This window comes from Clarias gariepinus, chromosome 16 (genome assembly GCF_024256425.1).
Source record: "Clarias gariepinus isolate MV-2021 ecotype Netherlands chromosome 16, CGAR_prim_01v2, whole genome shotgun sequence".
In the NCBI taxonomy this organism is placed as follows: domain Eukaryota; kingdom Metazoa; phylum Chordata; class Actinopteri; order Siluriformes; family Clariidae; genus Clarias; species Clarias gariepinus.
Window position 1 is genome coordinate 2,938,311 of NC_071115.1, and position 18,683 is coordinate 2,956,993.

Sequence of the window (18,683 nt, forward strand, 5' to 3'; positions counted from 1 at the left end):
CATATTTACAAGGATGTTTTTTAAACAGTGAATCTTTATATGATTTTTTTTCAACTCACTCAGTATATCATTCATCTTATCCACTTGACATTTTGGTCTTTTACGACTCTTCAGAAAGCAAACGATGACTGGAACTAAGATGAAAAGCAGTCCTGCTATTCCTCCAGCAGCAATATAGAGAGCCAGAAATGCTGAGAGAGAAATCATCATCAGCTTCATCATCATGATCATTATTATTATTATTATTATTAATAATAATAATAATAATAATAATAATAATAAAAATAATAAAAAAAATTAAACTGCATGGACACAGAAAAAATAACCTATTTATTTTACTATACCTTTCACAGTGATGAACAGGGGTTCACTGGCAGTGGAGGCAAAGGTGCGTGAAGACACATTGACTTCATAAGTACAGCTGTAGTTTCCCTGATGGACAAAATCTGCCTCAGGAAAAAGAAAGACAGCTGAGTGGTTAACAGCTGACTGAGTCCTGGTGATGTTGGATCCACTGAGCTCCAAGTGGAACAAACCTCCTGGATACTGAGGTTCAGTGGAGCAGATGATAGAGAAGCTGTAGCCCCTGGTCACTTCTGGTCCATCAGACTCCCAGTAGAACCATCCACCCCCAGCACTGAAGGAGACATTAGGCTGCTGCAAGTTCACTAGAAAACAACAGGCACGGTTTCTCAGCAACTTCAATTATAAAAGCCAGTCACTTTGAGTCTTACTGAAAATAAAAAAAATGCACAACAAGAACACAAACAGAGTTACTAATATCATCTGGTTATAGGGGAAAAGGACTGGAAAATTTCACCTACCCACAGTGATGGTAATGGAGCTGCTCCAGGATGATATAGAGTTACTTTCCCTGTATGTGTAGTCACAGGTGTACTGGCCCTGATGTGATTCATCTACAGTCAGAGTAAACGTTGTTGTTGTCTCTGCAGTTTGCTTCTTTATTAATGTCCCAGTTTTATACAAACTGAAGTCTACAGAGATGCATGTTGGGCTGGGTGTGGAACATCTGAACTGAAGGACTTCTTCAGGTGAGACCACAGAATTTGGGGAGATCCGAGTCAGTGTGGGAGTCTGCAAATCTTATGGTTAAAATATACAATTAATTACTTCCTAAAATATATGTACTTTATTTATTAATTAAATAAATTCACTTTAACCTGGATTTTGGTATAACTAATGATAACTTACTTGAGCACACGACTCCAGCATCTTCATGATGTTCACAGTTCTCTATTCCAAATCCACTGTGTGAGCACTGATCTATGTAGCTCTCAGTCCCAGTACACTGAACATCACTGAGCCAGGTTGGTTCATTTCCCTGACCATAGCGGGCATTATGAGGAGCGCTGACTGCTTTACCACATCCAAGCTGTCTACACACCACCTCTGCATCCTTTAAGTCCCAGGAATGATCACACACTGTTCCCCACTGGGCTTTGTGATTGATCTCCACTCGACCACAACAGTTTCTCGCACCATTGACCAATGTAATCTCATTATGAACTTGATTTATTATATAAAAGGACAAAAGTATTTTTTATTTTACTAACCTTACATTTTTACCAGGTTTACTTATGCATTGTAAAGTAAAATAATATTAGAAGTAAAACTAAAAACATATGGTAGACCATTTAACCTGTACAAAACTGATAGAGTTACTGATAGGTAGTAAAATGTTTTAGCCTATATATTCAGCCATTATTAAATAACAGTATTAATGCTTTAGTCTATTTCATTACACAATTTATATAATACATACTGTATATCTATATTAGGGATAATAAATGATAGTTATTTGAACAGGCCTATATATATATATATATATATATATATATATATATATATATATATATATATAATATATTAATTAGTGACTCACAACGCTGTTCAGATTAACCTCTACTCTGCTCTTACCCACAGTGATGGTAATGGAGCTGCTCCTGGATGATGTGGAGGCACTTTCCCTGTATGTGTAGTCACAGGTGTACTGGCCCTGATGTGATTCATCTACAGTCAGAGTAAATGTTGTTGTAGTCTCTGCAGTTTGCTTCTTTATTAATTTCCCAGTTTTATACAAACTGAAGTCTACAGAGATGCATGTTGTACTGGGTGTGGAACATCTGAACTGAAGGACTTCTCCAGGTGAGACCACAGAGTTTGGGGAGATCCGAGTCAGTGTGGGAGTCTGCAAATCTTACAATAAAAATATACTTAAAATAATTTTATTTAGATATTCACTTTAAATAGGATTTTGCTACAAGTAAAAACTTACTTAAACACACGACTCCAGCATCTTCATGATGTTCACAGTTCTCTACTCCAAATCCTCCGTGTGAGCACTGATCTATGTAGCTCTCAGTTCCATTACACTGAACATCATCCAGCCAGGTTGGTTCACTTCCCTGACCAAAGCGGGCATTACGAGAAGCGATGACTGCTTTACCACATCCAAGCTGTCGACACACCACCTCTGCATCCTTTAGGTCCCAGGAATGACCACACACTGTTCCCCACTGGTCGTTGTGCTGGATCTCCACTCGACCACAACAGTAACTTGGAGCATTCCCCAGCCTGATCTTATTATGGACTTGATTATTTAAAAAAAAAAAAAAAAAGTATAAAAAATTTTACTGATCTCAAATTTGTATTTTTAACCAGGTTTTCTTATGAGTTTAAAGTAAAATAATAATAACTTATATAATGTAGAACATTTTAATAGTACAACACAGTTAATGAAACGTAGCAAATGCTGCATAACCCAAGTGTGCTTGAGGTTGAGGTCACAAACTGTGGTCCAGATATTTTCTCTAAATATTTTCTTGTTAAACAAAGTATTCATGGTTCAATTCAATTCAATTCAATTTTATTTATATAGCGCTTTTAACAATGGTCATTGTTTTAAAGCAGCTTCACAAAGATGAAAAAAATCCAATATATATATATAATGAAATAACAATAAAATATTAATAATAATAATAAATTGTGTATGTGTGAGAAAAATGTGTCTAGATAATAACGAGATGAATGAATGAAATTTCTCTGATGAGCAAGCCAAGAGTGACGGTGACAGTGGCAAGGAAAAACTCCCTGAGATGGTAATAGGAAGAAACCTTGAGAGGAACCCATCCTCATCTGGGTGATAATGGATAGAGATGATATAACACCATGTGTGTTGTGCAGCTGAAAGTACAATATAACAGAAATTCTTTAAATTAACATGAAGTCCAGTTCAACATAGGGATGAGTCAGTAGGTGCAGAGGGCAGATGGAATCTGGATCACTGGGAGCACAGGAGCAGGATGTGTAGCTCCAATCATAATAAGGCAGAATTCAGCTGGAGCTGGTCCGTCTCTGGATGCCTTAGGATCCTCGCAGGGTCGGCCTTTGTCTACTGAAGCTGGCACAATCTCCAGATGCTTCGGGATGGGTAGAAAAGTACAGAACAGATGGAGAGAATTAGCGTAGTTGCCATTCAGGATAGATGTACTGGAGTATGAAGTTATGGGATGAGTCACGCGTATGCCAGATTAAAGAGATGCGTCTTGAGTCTACTTTTAAACTGGGAAACCGTGTCTGCTCCCTGAACACTGTCTGGAAGGCTATTCCAAAGTTTTAAAGCTAAATATGAAAAAGCCCTACCCCCTTTTGTAGATTTTGAAATTCTGGGAATTACAAGAAGTCCAGAGTTTTGTGATCTTAAGGAGCGTGGCGGATTATAGCATTTCAAGACTGGTTAGGTATGTGGGAGCTAAACCATTTAAAGCCTTGTATGTAAGTAATACTATTTTGTAATTAATTCTAAACTGAACAGGTAGCCAGTGCAGGGATGATAATATAGGTGTTATATGATCATATTTTCTGGATCTGGTGAGAACCCTGGCGGCTGCATTTTGGACTAACTGAAGCTTGTTAATTGAGGATGCAGGACAACCACCTAGTAATGCATTACAATAGTCCAGTCTGGAGGTCATGAATGCATGAACTAGCTTTTCTGCATCAGATACGGATAAGATGCTTCTAAGTTTGGCGATATTTCTAAGATGGAAAAAGGCTGTTTTTGTGATATTGGAAATATGATTTTCAAAGGACAAGTTACTGTCTAATATTACACCCAGGTCTTTTACTGTTGAGCTAGTAGTAACAGTACATCCAGTACATCAACGCAGGATGAATAGTGAAAGCTGTTGTGTGCTGGTTTTTGGGCCGATGAGTAATATTTCTGTCTTGTCTGAGTTTAGTAAAAGGAAGTTATTGGTCATCCAATCTTTTGTGTCCTGGACACACTCGGTTAATCTAGACAATTTAGGTTTTTTGTCTGGTTTTATTGAGCTATATAATTGGGTATCATCAGCATAACAATGGAAACTAATTCCATGTCTTCTAATGATGTTACCCAGGGGAAGCATGTATATTAAGAACAGCAGAGGTCCTAAAACTGACCCTTGTGCGACCCCATATTTCACTGGCATTACATCAGACAGTTCTCCATTTAGATCTACAAAATGGTATCGATTAGACAGGTATGATCTAAACCATTTTAATGCCTGTCCCTGAATACCTATGTGATTTTGTAAGCGATCTATGAGAATGTTATGATCTATAGTGTCAAATGCAGCACTAAGATCAAGCAAGACTAGAATTGAGGTGCAGCCTTGGTCCGAAGCTAAAAACAAGTTGATTGAAATTCTTCAAGGATGTTGTTTTCCTGCAGAAATGTGCATATTTGAGCTGATAGGTTCCATTAATTTTAACAAGTCCTCCAAGTTCCAAAGTTGCTAGGCAGCTTAGACCATAACACTACGACCACCATATTTGGCTGTTTTAGTTTTATGCCAAATGTAATGTGACACACACCTTCTGAATTTTGCCTCATCAGTCCACAGAATATTTATCCAAAAATCTTGGACAACCAAGATATTCTTTTGGCAAATGTGAGATGAGCTTTTGTTTTCTTTTTGGTGAGCAGTGTCTTTCACCTTAGAACTCTCCCATGAATGCCATTTTTGCCCAGTCTCTTTCTTTTTGTTGAATCTTGAACATTGACCTTAACTGGGACAAGTGAGGCCTGGAGGTTTGTATGTTCTTTTATGAGGCTCTGGACGAACCGTCATTGTGCTCTGGTAGGCTCTGGTAAGTTTGGTAGACTGGCCACTCCTGGGAAGATTCACAGATGTTCCAGTTGTTTTCTCCATTTGTGCATAATGGCTCTCACTGTGGTTTGCTGGAGTCCTAAAGCCTTATACATGGCTTTGAAACCTGCTCCAAACTGATACAGTATGTCAGTTACCTTGTTTTTCTTTCATTTATTTAGAGCTTACCTTTTTCCAACACCCCACAGACCACCCCGCTTGCACACTCTCATTCACCACTGATTTCTCCCGGCATTTAAGGAAGTGCAGCATGCTCTCTCACTGTAGGATTATTGCATACTCTCTTGCCCAATTATTTTTTGTTTTTTTACGGATTTTTCTTGTTGCCAAGTTAGCTTTGACTCACATTGTTTTTCATCTTTTGTCTCACATTTTGGACTATCGGAGCTGGCTTGTCTATTCTAGTACAAAAATTGTTTATCTTGCTTCTGTTGCAAATGAACTGATATCTGACTGAGGACTAAATGATTTGAAGAATGCCACCCAGGTTTTGAAATCTCATGAAAATAGCCCAGAACATCAAAAAACATGAAGGCATGGAAAGAACTGGAAATTTGCCTTGAAAAGTGCCAGACGATTAACAGCCAGGCAATGGCTCTTGTTGAGACAGAGAGAGGGGGGTGGTGAGAAGTATTGAAAAAATAGTGGCAATAATCCAGTCCCTAGCTGACAGAAACATGGCTTTAGAAGGGTTAACAGACTCACTTTTTTCTCCTGCATAATGGCAACTTTCTAAAAGAAGTGGAGCTTATGGCTAAATTCGATACTGTTTTAAAGTAATTTTATCATACAGATATGATACAGAGTGGAGCGGGGAACATGACAACATACCTGGAAAAAACAATACAAAATTAACTGATATGTGCCAACAGTGAAACTATCATAGATGCAATTGTAAGTGACATCGAACTCTGCAACTACTTTTGATGACATAAGCCACACAGAGCAATTATCAGTTGTCATTAGGACTGTGTCAGTGGAGGACAAGCCACAAGTTAGAAAAAAAATAAAAATAAAATAAAAATAATGTAAGTCTATGGAGTTAATTATGTGCCAAAATTTAACAAACAAACACAATCTGCTTTGCAAAGAAAAAAACGACTTTCTCACAAATGCAGCGTTTTGCAAACAAACACAATCCGATTTGCAAAGAAAAAAATTCAACTTTCTCACAAATGCACCCTCCATATTTTCTCACAAATACATCCTCCGTATTTTCTCACAAATACACCCTCCGTATTTTCTCACAAATGCATCCATCCGTATTTTCTCACAAATGCACCCTCCGTATTTTCTCACACATGCGCCCTCCGTATTTTCTCACAAATACACCCTCCGTATTTTCTCACAAATGCACCCTCCGTATATTCTCACACATGCGCCCAACCTATTTTCTCACAAATGCAATGGAGCAACTTCCTCTTCCAAAACAGCAGATGGCGCTATCGGTCAATTTACTCTATTCTCCCAAGACCTCAAACAACGTGTTTATATGGTTTACCCTTATGTCCCAGAGGAATATGAGTGGGGAACAGTTTTGAGGTGTCTATTATATATCCAGACAGCCAGACATATTAACAATCCACTATCTTTTTAGTTATACAGTTATATCAAACCACAGCTGCATTTTAATTAACTATTGAAGGCTGAAAGAACTGCGATCATGTTTGGCTTTTTATATCCATACCAGACGTATGCAACATGATGCATCAAAATCTTTTATAATTAGTGATCATATCTACATTTAAATAATCTTTAACAAAGTTATAAGGGGTAAAAAAGCTTTAAATGAACAGTAAACATACTGAATTACAGACAGAATTCTATTACAAACCTGCTTGTAAAAAGTTTCATAAATTTCATGCAGTCTAATACAATGATTCTTGCATCTTACTGTATCTACACCTCGCACTGCAACAGCTGTCTACAGTGTATGATTGTACTACAGACACAGATTATTTAAATGTAGATATGATCACTAATTATAGTTAATAATTCAATAGTTAATTAAAGTGCAGCTGTGGTTTGATATAACTGTATTCCCCTACAGGGCTCTATCCTAAAGATAGTGGATTGTTAATATGTCTGGCTGTCTGGATATATAATAGACACCTCAAAACTGTTCCCCACTCATATTCCTCTGGGACATAAGGGTAAACCATATAAACACGTTGTTTGAGGTCTTGGGAGAATAGAGTAAATTGACCGATAGCGCCATCTGCTGTTTTGGAAGAGGAAGTTGCTCCATTGCATTTGTGAGAAAATAGGTTGGGCGCATGTGTGAGAAAATACGGAGGGTGTATTTGTGAGAAAATACGGATGGATGCATTTGTGAGAAAATACGGAGGGTGTATTTGTGAGAAAATACGGATGGTGTATTTGTGAGAAAATACGGAGGGTGTATTTGTGAGAAAATACGGAGGGTGTATTTGTGAGAAAATACGGAGGGTGTATTTGTGAGAAAATACGGAGGGTGTATTTGTGAGAAAATACGGATGGATGTATTTGTGAGAAAATATGGAGGGTGCATTTGTGAAAAAGTTGAATTTTTTTCTTTGCAAATCGGATTGTGTTTGTTTGCAAAACGCTGCATTTGTGAGAAAGTCGTTTTTTTCTTTGCAAAGCAGATTGTGTTTGTTTGTTAAATTTTGGCACATAATTAACTCCATATAAGTCGCTCTGGATAAGAGCGTCTGCCAAACGCCTAAATGTAAATGTAAGTTAAGGAGCACTTCATGGGCTTTCTTGAAGCTGAAGCCTTAACAAGGGAAAAGCTACCTAGTCTTATCTACCAGAGGCTTGTAGACCTGAACATAACTTTTGAGGATTGCAAGGGGCAGTCATAAAACAGGGCAAAAGGAAATGTGTTCAGGCTAGATTGCTGGCAATAAACCCCAGAGCATTGTTTGTGCCATGCACAGCATACACCTTGAACTTGTGGCCGATGCTGCACGGAGCTCCAAAGATGCAACAAGTTATTTTGGATACCTGTAGAAGATATTTACCGTTTGCATCTTACACCAACCGATGGTGCATTTTGAAAAAGTATGTCAAGATCACAATAAAGTCATGGTCAGAGACAAATTTGGGAAGCAGTGTAAAAAGCGTAGAAGCAATTAGATACTAGGCCCCACAGGTAACATATACTTTATATATATATATAAGTAAAATATACTTTATGAATTGAGTACAAGTCAGTACAAAAATTAAGTAGACCTGAATAACTATTTGTAGTACAATGATGTACAAAATTGAGTAAATGTATTAAAAAAATGGGAAGTTAATGCAATGGTTACCCTAAGTGAAAATGAGTAAAATAATTAAGTAGATATAATTGAAATGGAAGGTAGAAGAAGCTGAAAATTAGACTAAAATTTAACAAACAAATGTGCTACATTTACTAAACATTTTAACTAAATTTAATTCTTACTGCTCTATCACAGAATTAATATGTTACACTTAATTTTTTTAACTACATTTACCCGTTACTCAAGGGGAATTTTAATTTTATTGACACCAAATTATAAACAAAGAAACAATACACACATTACTATTTAATTAAACATTTATTTGCTAAATTTGACAAGACATGAAATCTAAACTCAATGTGGTTTACATTGCAAATGACACGTAACAAGATCATAAACAAAGAGCTGAACTGATTTTATTAGTTAACAGTCTCACAAACAATACGTCCGCCACAAGTATTATACAGTTAACATGTGGAAAGTAGACTTTTGTATTAGAATCTAATGAGTAACATTTTATATGTGAAAGATTGCACACCTTCACACTTCAGTTTCCTGCAAACTGTGGGATCCATACAAATGTGTGTGCAGACCTTCTCAGGTCTTAAAGAAGCAATGACTGTCTAAATGAAGACAGGACACTGAATATGTTTGATCAACAGTATCATGCTTCATTCAATCAAATGGAAATTCTCTGAAATGAAGATGTGAAACTAATTAGAATTTACAGAGCCCATTGCTGGTAAAATTCCGGTGAACATTCCAGTGGAATGCTTTTACAAAACACGCAAAAAATGCAAAAAATATGACCAACTAATAAAGAAACAGAAAGAACGACGAACAACCCCCACAACATCCTCCACAACACAGTCATCCATTAAAGACACGCTCTTCAGTGCAACTCCGTATCCATCCAGCTCAGAAAGGCACAAAAAAATAACAGATGCCGTTGCCTACTTCTTAGCCAAAGACATGTGCCCTATTAGCACGGTTGAGAATGAAGGATTCAGGAAAATGATAAATAATCTGGACAAGCGTTAAGCTTTGCCATCTCGACACCATTTCACGAGAGTTGCTCTGCCTGCTTTATTTGAAAAATGCCGTTCAGAAATGGCTAATGAAGTATTAAAAGCAGAGTACTTCGCCACCTTTGGTCTTGCCGCACAATGGAGCCATACAGTAGTTGATCAATTGGAATGGTTATTACCGTTGCGCTCACCGCCGTGTAAAAACATCAGCTGCCAAAATAAATCAGTTGCATTTTAAAGTCATTCGTAAAATGGCCGCCAGGTGGGCAAAGTGACATTTTCGCTCGTTGCAGTAAATACAATAGTGACTGTTATATAGCGTATCCCTGTATCTGTTTATTGTAATTTAAGTTCTGGATTATTTCAGGTACTTTAAACACATTGTTGGGTTGCTCATGTTGGCTCATATGAGATGTAGTTTACAAATGAACACCTGGTTGGGTTATTTTGACCCAACAACTGGTTTATTCATTATTCTTTTGTTTCTCCAAATATCAGCCTGCAGAATGTTCGAAATATTACTGTTATTGTGTCACAGGTGAAGTTTTAAGAGTTGTTTAGGCAGGAATGCGTGTGTATACAGCTCAAAACCTCCATCAGTTATTAAAGATAGCATCTATTTAGAAAAAATGCCCCGCGATTTCGAAACTTCAGGAAATCTCCCGGCACTCTGCGCATAACACCAGGGCAACTCATGTCGGAAATAATTTATAAACGGTTTCTAAACGTGGGCTATTGTTTTTTTACTTATAATATTTGTTAATTTAATTTAATCTAAATGATGTTTGGGCTCAGGACTTCGATTCGGCATTGTGATTCTCCCCTTTAATTTACTCCATAGTGTAAATCAGCACTCATGAAGTTTTCCATGAAGTTTGATTATGGATGCGTCGGGAAAACAGCAAGCAGACTAACTCTGACCATTTAAAAAAAAAGTTTGCGTTTATTTTCTGACGCGCTTAAGTTCACCAAAAACAATACAGAACAGCGCACCTTATTTGCTTTCAAACATTTACAAAATCATTACGTTTTTTCGTTATTGTGAGTGCGCTTAAATAAAAGTTGAGTCTTATAAAGGCATGTAGTCTTATATAGTTTTATTATATAGTTTTTGCACATTAATCTGACAACAGTTTTTTCAGCCTGTCACGGCGTGCGCCCAAATCAATATCGTTCCTCGCTCACTAGTTAGGCGTCCTTCCCTTCAGACATGCGAAGCAGCGGGACCGCAGAATTACACACGACTGGTGAGCTATCGTTGCCCGGGCTTGCACCCCGCGCTATAAAATACTCGGGGTTTGTTGGGTTAAAGTGGATTTTACTGCGCTCTGTGTATGCAACGCGCGTGCAACAACGCGGAAGTGCGGCATGCAAGTGTGGCAAATGGAACGCGCCCCGGGGACTTCAAAGGAGCGAGAGGTGGGAGGGGCCGGTCCGGCCATCCGCGGAGAGCAGAGTGAGCGCGAGCGGTTGAATGGCCATTGCACTCACACCGTGTAGTAAAATCCACTGTAACCCAAGTATTTTATAGCGCGGAGTGCAAGCCCGGGATCATAATAAGCCGTGCCTTCATTGCGTCATGTCATGTGGGCATTATAAGATTTGTATTGAAAACTTCTAACTAAAAAGTGCCAGCTGGCACGCCTAAAAATAGACGCAGGTTATTTTTTTATAGTCTAAATAAAAAAAACCCTGCTTTAATTTCCTAAAGTCTAATCGGCGCTCAACCGCACGCATAGTTTTCCCGAGCGATTTTTTTGTGCTAAATAACAATTGTGCAGTATAAGAATTCCTATTAATCCTGGGTTGTTCTTTTAGTGTAACTATAGTGCTTTACAATGCCAGACAACATTTAAATACAAATTATTCACCCTCCCCAGGTGTGAATCGGCTGTTCTCACCTATACATTTAGAGAAACTGAAATGCACTTCTCCCCACTTTAAAAACCTCTTGACTCTGAGGCTGACTTTCAGTGATTTAAATTTGTGTAATTTTAATCTTCTGGATTCTAGATTCTAAAGTTAACATTGTTGCCTTTTTAATCCTTGGAATGGAAGAACTTGAGATTTTCCTTATAATAGCGTAAATTGCATTGTTTTTAATCAGTCTATACACAATAATCTTCTTTGGTATTTTTACAAAAAAAAACGGGTATGGGGGCTATCTTGTTTTATTAATCCTTGTGCCTGGTTTAGGTTTGGTATTTAGTGTGCATCTGTTATATTACAACTAAATACCTTTTATTGGGGGTTAAGTGACTGATGTGCCTAACATTTTTCAGCTGAGCCTTTGTTTCACTGAATAATCAACCACCGCGACACCCCTCTCCCTCTCTCTCACACACACACACACACACAGAGCCGACCAAATCATTAGCACCTCCCTCCCCCAGCACAGCCATTTAAGCCGCATAAAGCCGCATAAAGTTTTGTAAATTCGTTTAATGTATAATAGTAAATAATGACGCCCGTTGCGCTGTACCACCGCTCGGAAAACCTTATGAAATACAAATTAAAGACAATTATGATGATCTGCCACGGCTTGCGTCTGTGATAGGCGTGCGCCCAAATCTACTATCGCTACTCGCTCACTCCGTAGGCTCCCTGAATAGGCAGCAAAGGGACGGAGCCGCCTATTCGTGCCGGCTGGCGATAATTAACGTTAATATGATCTCGGGCTTGCTCCGCATTATAAAAGCAAGGCGCGGAGTTTTGTCCGAGGTCTGGGAAGTACGTGATGTGATGGAGAATATGAAAGAAGCATGTCAGTGGGGCGATGTGACACGCCCCAGGGACTTTAAACAAGGACACTAGAATTCCGCCCTTTGATCTCCACGCTGAGGACAGCGCGAGAAAGAGTTGCGCGAGCTCCCGCGGCACCTTAACTCCCGCACCGTGCCCGCCTTCGCAGCCCCGCTGCCGAAGAGCAAAAGACTGCGAGGACGTTTGTGTTAAGTTTTTTTTACGTCAGCGAGGACTCGCGCCGGCCATCGGCAGCGGGAGAAGCGCTGCCTCCGCGTGCTCAGTTCTGCCACTCCGCGCACCAACACTTATCGTCAGCTGTGTGCCCGCATGCCAGTGTGGCACAGCCCCCGGAACTGCACATGCACAACCTTTATCCCATTCTTTCCATTCTTCCTCCTTCAACACTTACCTTCCCCATTTTACCTAAATAAATTACCTTTTTCCCGTAAGACCTCGCCTTGTGTCCGTGCTTTATGGTGCCGCCCGTGCAACATGGGTCGAACCCGTTACAGATCATATCAGTCTACTGCATTTCATTCTTATAATAACGCAAAAACACAAGCGGGGCTGAATGACCGACATCAGCTGACGCAGTAGAACGTCCTGACAATGTTATAATTTTATGGTCATTTATTTTAGTTAATAAATCTACTATAAATTTAAAGAACACAAGATATAAGATGTCACAAAACCCTACATGCGTCTTTTCTAATTACACGTGATAAAATCTAAAGGCTCACTGTGTTAACATTTATTTTGTTTAAATTTGATCCTAATAAGATTTAATTTAATTTGAATTCTACATTTGTACTGTAATTTTAGTTCTGTGATTATAAATTTGTTTAACTACAATGTTTTACTTGATTTTATCCGCTACTACGTGCAGTTCTAAAACTCCGTGTCTCCTTAATTCAGCAGAGAATGAACTAAGGCATGAGGCGTCAGTCTGTAGTTATATAGCGCCACTCAGCGGTAAAAGCCAGCAAACGCACAAAGCCAAACGGTACCGCCGAGTGCCGCGACGGTAGAACCTACATTCCGATTGAGTAACCACTGTATATAAGCTTAACAATACACTTCACCAATGCTGATTTCAATTTGAGTAAGAAATGTCTCCAAACTGCGTTCATTCCTGAAGACCATACCGGGCAAAGCATAGCCCATGGACTCTTTTTTAAATTTGCTGTTAATGAAATAAATGTGCTAAGTAATGTACTAGTAACTTAAGCTATAAAATATAGTGTTTAAGGGCACTGTTTTGTTTGTGAAGTACTTGTAGTACTTTTGCACTTTAAATACATTTTTTGCACAACGCACAGCTGATGCATTTACGTTTTTCAAACAGTGTCTTACTGCTGTGTGTTCAATATTGCGGCGCAACCGCGGCCGGTTACACCGAGAAACCCGAAGGAAGCCCGTAAATGCACGTGCACGCTGCTCGGTGTTAAATCTCTCCGTTTACACCAAATTTTAAGTGTCTGTATTAACCGTGCTTTAGCTAAGCAGTTTGGTGGTTGGAACAAACAAGTAAAATCACAATGAACACCAGGACTGGCCTGTTGCTAGCTATCGTTAGCTATGGAGCTCGGCTGTGACAGGATTCAGAACAGTAACTTACACCCTATAAAATTGTGTGTGCAGGCAGACAGAGTCATTATTACAGTAACTTGTGTTAGCTGCTTATTTACCAGATTTGTAAGGAGTGTTCCAGGTGCCTTATGTCCATTCTCACATCCTCACAGCCTTCTTGTCTCTGATGTTACACCAGACTTCCCATGAGCACTTTCACAGGGCAATTATCTCAATTATTTAAGTTTTTGTTGTTAAATATAAAGAATATTGAGTTGGAATGAATTATAATTGTAGGTCTTGAAACTAATCAGTATTACTCCATTACCAAATATTTTGATCAAAAATATCAAGTGCACATTAAACATATAATTCAGTTAGTCGAATACTAATGTCTATTTGTGAAATAAACTTAAATTATAGTGTTTATTTAAGACAAAATGAATAGTTGTTTTTTTTAGGCATTTATTTTGATTCGTCCAATTCAATCATGTATGTGATTTTTTATAGATTTTATTAAGGTAACATAACCTTTTTATTAATGTAAAATTTACAAGGCCACAGAATCATTTTTTAGAGTGTAAATGAATAACTAGTACAGCAGTGTGAAACACTTAGCACCACTTTAGGTAACAGTGAGCATTCAGACATAGATGTAAAACAACTTGTCATGGAAATGAGATGTTTCTCAGACTTATCATCTTTGGGGCAAATCTAAAATCTCACCTAGGGCGCCAACAAAGCCTGGGCTGGGCCCTGCTCCTTGCCAAAATAAAGCAAACATGAGGAACCAATGCATCTGGAAAGGACCCGCAACTAAGGAGCAATGGCATCACCTGCCTTTTCTGCAGAAAGTCTGGCCATCTCCTTAAGAACTGTCCAGTAAAAGTATGGGCCCTTTAGTACAGCTGAGACCAATGCTAGTTTTTCCCTGTTGTCTGGCTGTGCGCCTGTGATAAGCATGTGACTAAATCTATTATCTGCCACTTTGCCTACCACCGCCTTTTTCTCATAAGACCTCGCGAGATTGAAAATCTGGAGAACTGGTGCCAGAAAAACAATCTCCTTCTAAACGTCAACAAGACAAAGGACTTGATAGTGGACTTTAGCACAAAGCAGGAGAGGAACTACCAGACCCCCGTCATCAACAGGAGCCCAGTGGAGAGAGTGGACAGCTTCAGATACCCCGGTGTCCACATCACGCAGGAACTGTCATGGTCCTGTCACATCAACACTGTGGTGAAAAAGGCCTGGCAGCGTCTCTTTCACCTCAGACGCTCGAGAGACTTTAGACTGCCCTCCAGGGTGCTCAGGAATTCTACTCCCGCACCATAGAGAGCATCCTGACAGGAAACATCACGACCTGGTTTGGAAACAGCACCATGCAGGACAGACGAGCTCTACAGAGGGTGGTGTGATCAGCTGAGCGCATCATCCGCACTGAGCTCCCTAATCTGCACTCGATCCACTGCAAGCGGTGCTGGACCAAGGCCAGGAAGATCGTGAAGGACCTCAGCCATCCCAACAATGGACTGTTTACTCTGTGGAGGTCAGGAAAGCGCTTCTGCTCCCTGAATGCCAACACAGAGAGACTGAGGAGGAGCTTCTTCTCACAGGCGATACCATCTCTTAATCAATACACCACACAGAACTGATCCATTTGCACATCCACATGTGTGAGTGTTTGCATATTGTATTTATTTTATTTATTTATTTAGTTACATTCTTCTCCTGTATTTATTTTCAGTTTTTTTATTTTAAAGTTTCTGCTGTTGTAAGAAAGCAAGTTGATGAAGATTAACAAATACACATCCTTTAATTTAACTTTTAAGTCTTAGTAATCAATAACCCTTTCTGGGCCTAATATATCTGTTAAGCTGCCTGTAACTTCATGTAGAACCACACATGCAGGGGAAGAACAAGAAAAAAAAAAAGTTTTACTAATGACTGATTAGTAACAGTAATATAAGAATCAAAACCAGTCTAGTAAATAACAAATTTAAATATCTAAATTATATTTAAAACAGAATTTCAGGTGATCAATGAAATATGTGAGATCTACACTCACCTAAAGGATTATTAGGAACACCTGTTCAATTTCTCATTAATGCAATTATCTAATCGATCATCACATGGCAGTTGCTTCAGTGCATTTAGGGGTGTGGTCCTGGTCAAGACAATCTCCTGAACTCCAAACTGAATGACAGAATGGGAAAGAAGGGTGACTTAAGCAATGTTGAGCGTGGCATGGTTGTTGGTGCCAGACGGGCCGGTCTGAGTATTTCACAATCTGCTCAATTACTGGGATTTTCACGCACAACTATTTCTAGGGTTTACAAAGAATGGTGTGAAAAGGGAAAAACATCCAGTCTGTGGCAGTCCTGTGGGCGAAAATGCCTTGTTGATGTTAGAGGTCAGAAGAGAATGGGCCGAATGATTCAAGCTGATAGAAGAGCAACTTTGACTGAAATAACCACTCGTTACAACCGAGGTATGCAGCAAAGCATTTGTGAAGCCACAACACGCACAAACTTGAGGCGGATGGGCTACAACAGCAGAAGACCCCACCGGGTACCACTCATCTCCACTACAAATAGGAAAAAGAGGCTACAATTTGCATGAGCTCACCAAAATTGGACAGTTAAAGACTGAAAAAATGTTGCCTGGTCTGATGAGTCTCGATTTCTGTTGAGACGTTCAAATGGTAGAGTCAGAACTTGGCGTAAACAGAATGAGAACATGGATCCATCATGCCTTGTTACCACTGTGCAGGCTGGTGGTGGTGGTGTAATGGTGTGGGGGATGTTTCCTTGGCACACTTTAGGCCCCTGAGTGCCAATTGGGTGTCGTTTAAATGCCACGGGCTACCTGAGCATTGTTTTTGACCATGTCCATCCCTTTATGACCACCATGTACCCATCCTCTGATGACTACTTCCAGCAGGATAATGCACCATGTCACAAAGCTCGAATAATTTCAAATTGCTATAATTAATAAATATGACTAATAAAAATAACTGCAGTTAATACAAAATATTTAACCTTAATAAGTGCAGGTGACATAAATGTTGATGCAAAGCATTGCAGTTAAACATGGCATCAAGATCTATTGAGGGTATCATGTTGGATTTTTGACTTTTTGTCTAATTTCTTGTTTATAATTATTTAGGCTTGCTGTATAAATGAAAAAAAAAACAAATAAAATGCTTTTTGGGAATGTAAATATATAATATAAGTAATATAAGTTTATAATGCAGACATGTAAAAGGTACATATTTGTTTTAAAATGTGAATAAAAAAATCTATCTATGGAAAATCAATTTATTCTAAGTGCACACAAATTCCACAAATGCTTCTTTTAAAACTGCTGTTCTGTGTGAACTTTGTGAAAATTATTTGGTGCCATTTTATATTTGTTATTAACAGAATATGTGAATGCTTGCTTGCATCTTTTTCTTTTCAACTAACATTTTAGTTCTTTCTTTTCAGCTGGTTATGAAAATTTGGAAAGCAAGCGAAGGATCATTTACAAGCTTATTGTACTGCCATCTAGTTGACAAATTTTGTGTAGCACATGGACCCAAACATTTCAACTAATATAATTAATATGGACATGAATATCAATATTGTATTGTGTTCATCATTACAGCTGTCAGTTGTGTGTATAAGTTGTTTAAAAAAGCCACGCCATAGGAAATGTAAAAATAAATAAAATACATTTGCTATTTTATAGCAATTTATTAAAGTAATTACCTTATTAGAAGAAATAACTGAAAAAGTTTCCCCAATAGGGAAGTCTTCTTTCTTTCTTTCTTTTTAAATATCAACATGAACCTAAATGCAATTAACAAGTCACTGTTTGGAATCTTACAGAATATATAAATTTGCCAATCAGGATTAAGGATTCAATAAACAGATCAAATGATTAAAACACATAATGGAAATTTATCACAAAGGAAAAAGATACTAAAAGAAAAGAAAAAAAACACAACCTAGACACAATCACAACATTATGGTTTATGCGATAAAAGTTTTTTGTGTGTATTTTTCGTATTTTAATAAAGAGTAAGATAAGAAGTTGTGAAGTACACTTTGAATGTACTCTAAATCTTGAATCATGAATTAAAAAAAAAAAAATTCCTGAAAAAGCAAGGCCCCTTTGTTTTAACAAAGTATTTTCAATTTATTGTTCCCTATATAAAAACAAGATTCAACATTTTGTGCTACCTAATGCTGTACTTACTCATAATAACTGTTAAAAAGTTATTAAAACTGTAAAAAAAAATATTGATAATACACAAAATTATATATATATATATATATATATATATATATATATATATATATATATATAAGCACACATAAGTCATCAAGGAGTGCAGTTGGGTTTTCGGATGTTACTTTTAAAACAGGAATAATATTGCGAAAATGTTGAACTCTCAAAAAAAATCTTTGGTTACCTGATCATGTCTTTCTGTGATATATATTTGCCTATGTGGCCCATTTTTTTATTTTCTGCGTAGTCATTTTTGTATAATGGCTTAAAATTAATTAAAAATCAGTTCATCCTATTGCCTAGGTTGTTCATTTAAAAAAATACTAAAATAATCTAGGTTTTAGGAGCTACAACCATAAGCCACATAATAGCTTTCAGAATTGCTGTTATGTTTCATTTCATGTTAAATGTTGTTGTACTAATACAATATTAACCAATTGTGTCTAATCTTATCCTAACCTAAAATACCTTAAATCGGTATAGTTTTTGGCATCACAAAGGTTTACAAAAAAGGGTGGTTGTGGCCTAGATATAATTTGAGCTTGATGTAGAAAGTGAATTCAATTTATTCTTATAAAAATACACTTACCAGGCAGTGGAGCATCTCCGAAAACACTGCCTATGTGAAGAATATAAAAAAAGTA

At 37.9% G+C, this 18,683-nt stretch overlaps 1 protein-coding gene across 1 annotated transcript in view; it reads right to left on the reverse strand.

The window, feature by feature from the left end:
• LOC128544926 (deleted in malignant brain tumors 1 protein-like) overlaps positions 1-18,683 on the reverse strand; it is a 55,237-nt gene that overhangs the window by 31,700 nt on the left and 4,854 nt on the right. The window contains exons 3-4 of the mRNA XM_053515239.1: positions 2,297-2,501; positions 1,213-1,527 (exon numbers count right to left, since the gene is read on the reverse strand). Coding sequence (XP_053371214.1) covers positions 1,213-1,527; positions 2,297-2,501 — 520 coding nt within the window. The remainder of the gene's footprint in view (positions 1-1,212; positions 1,528-2,296; positions 2,502-18,683) is intronic.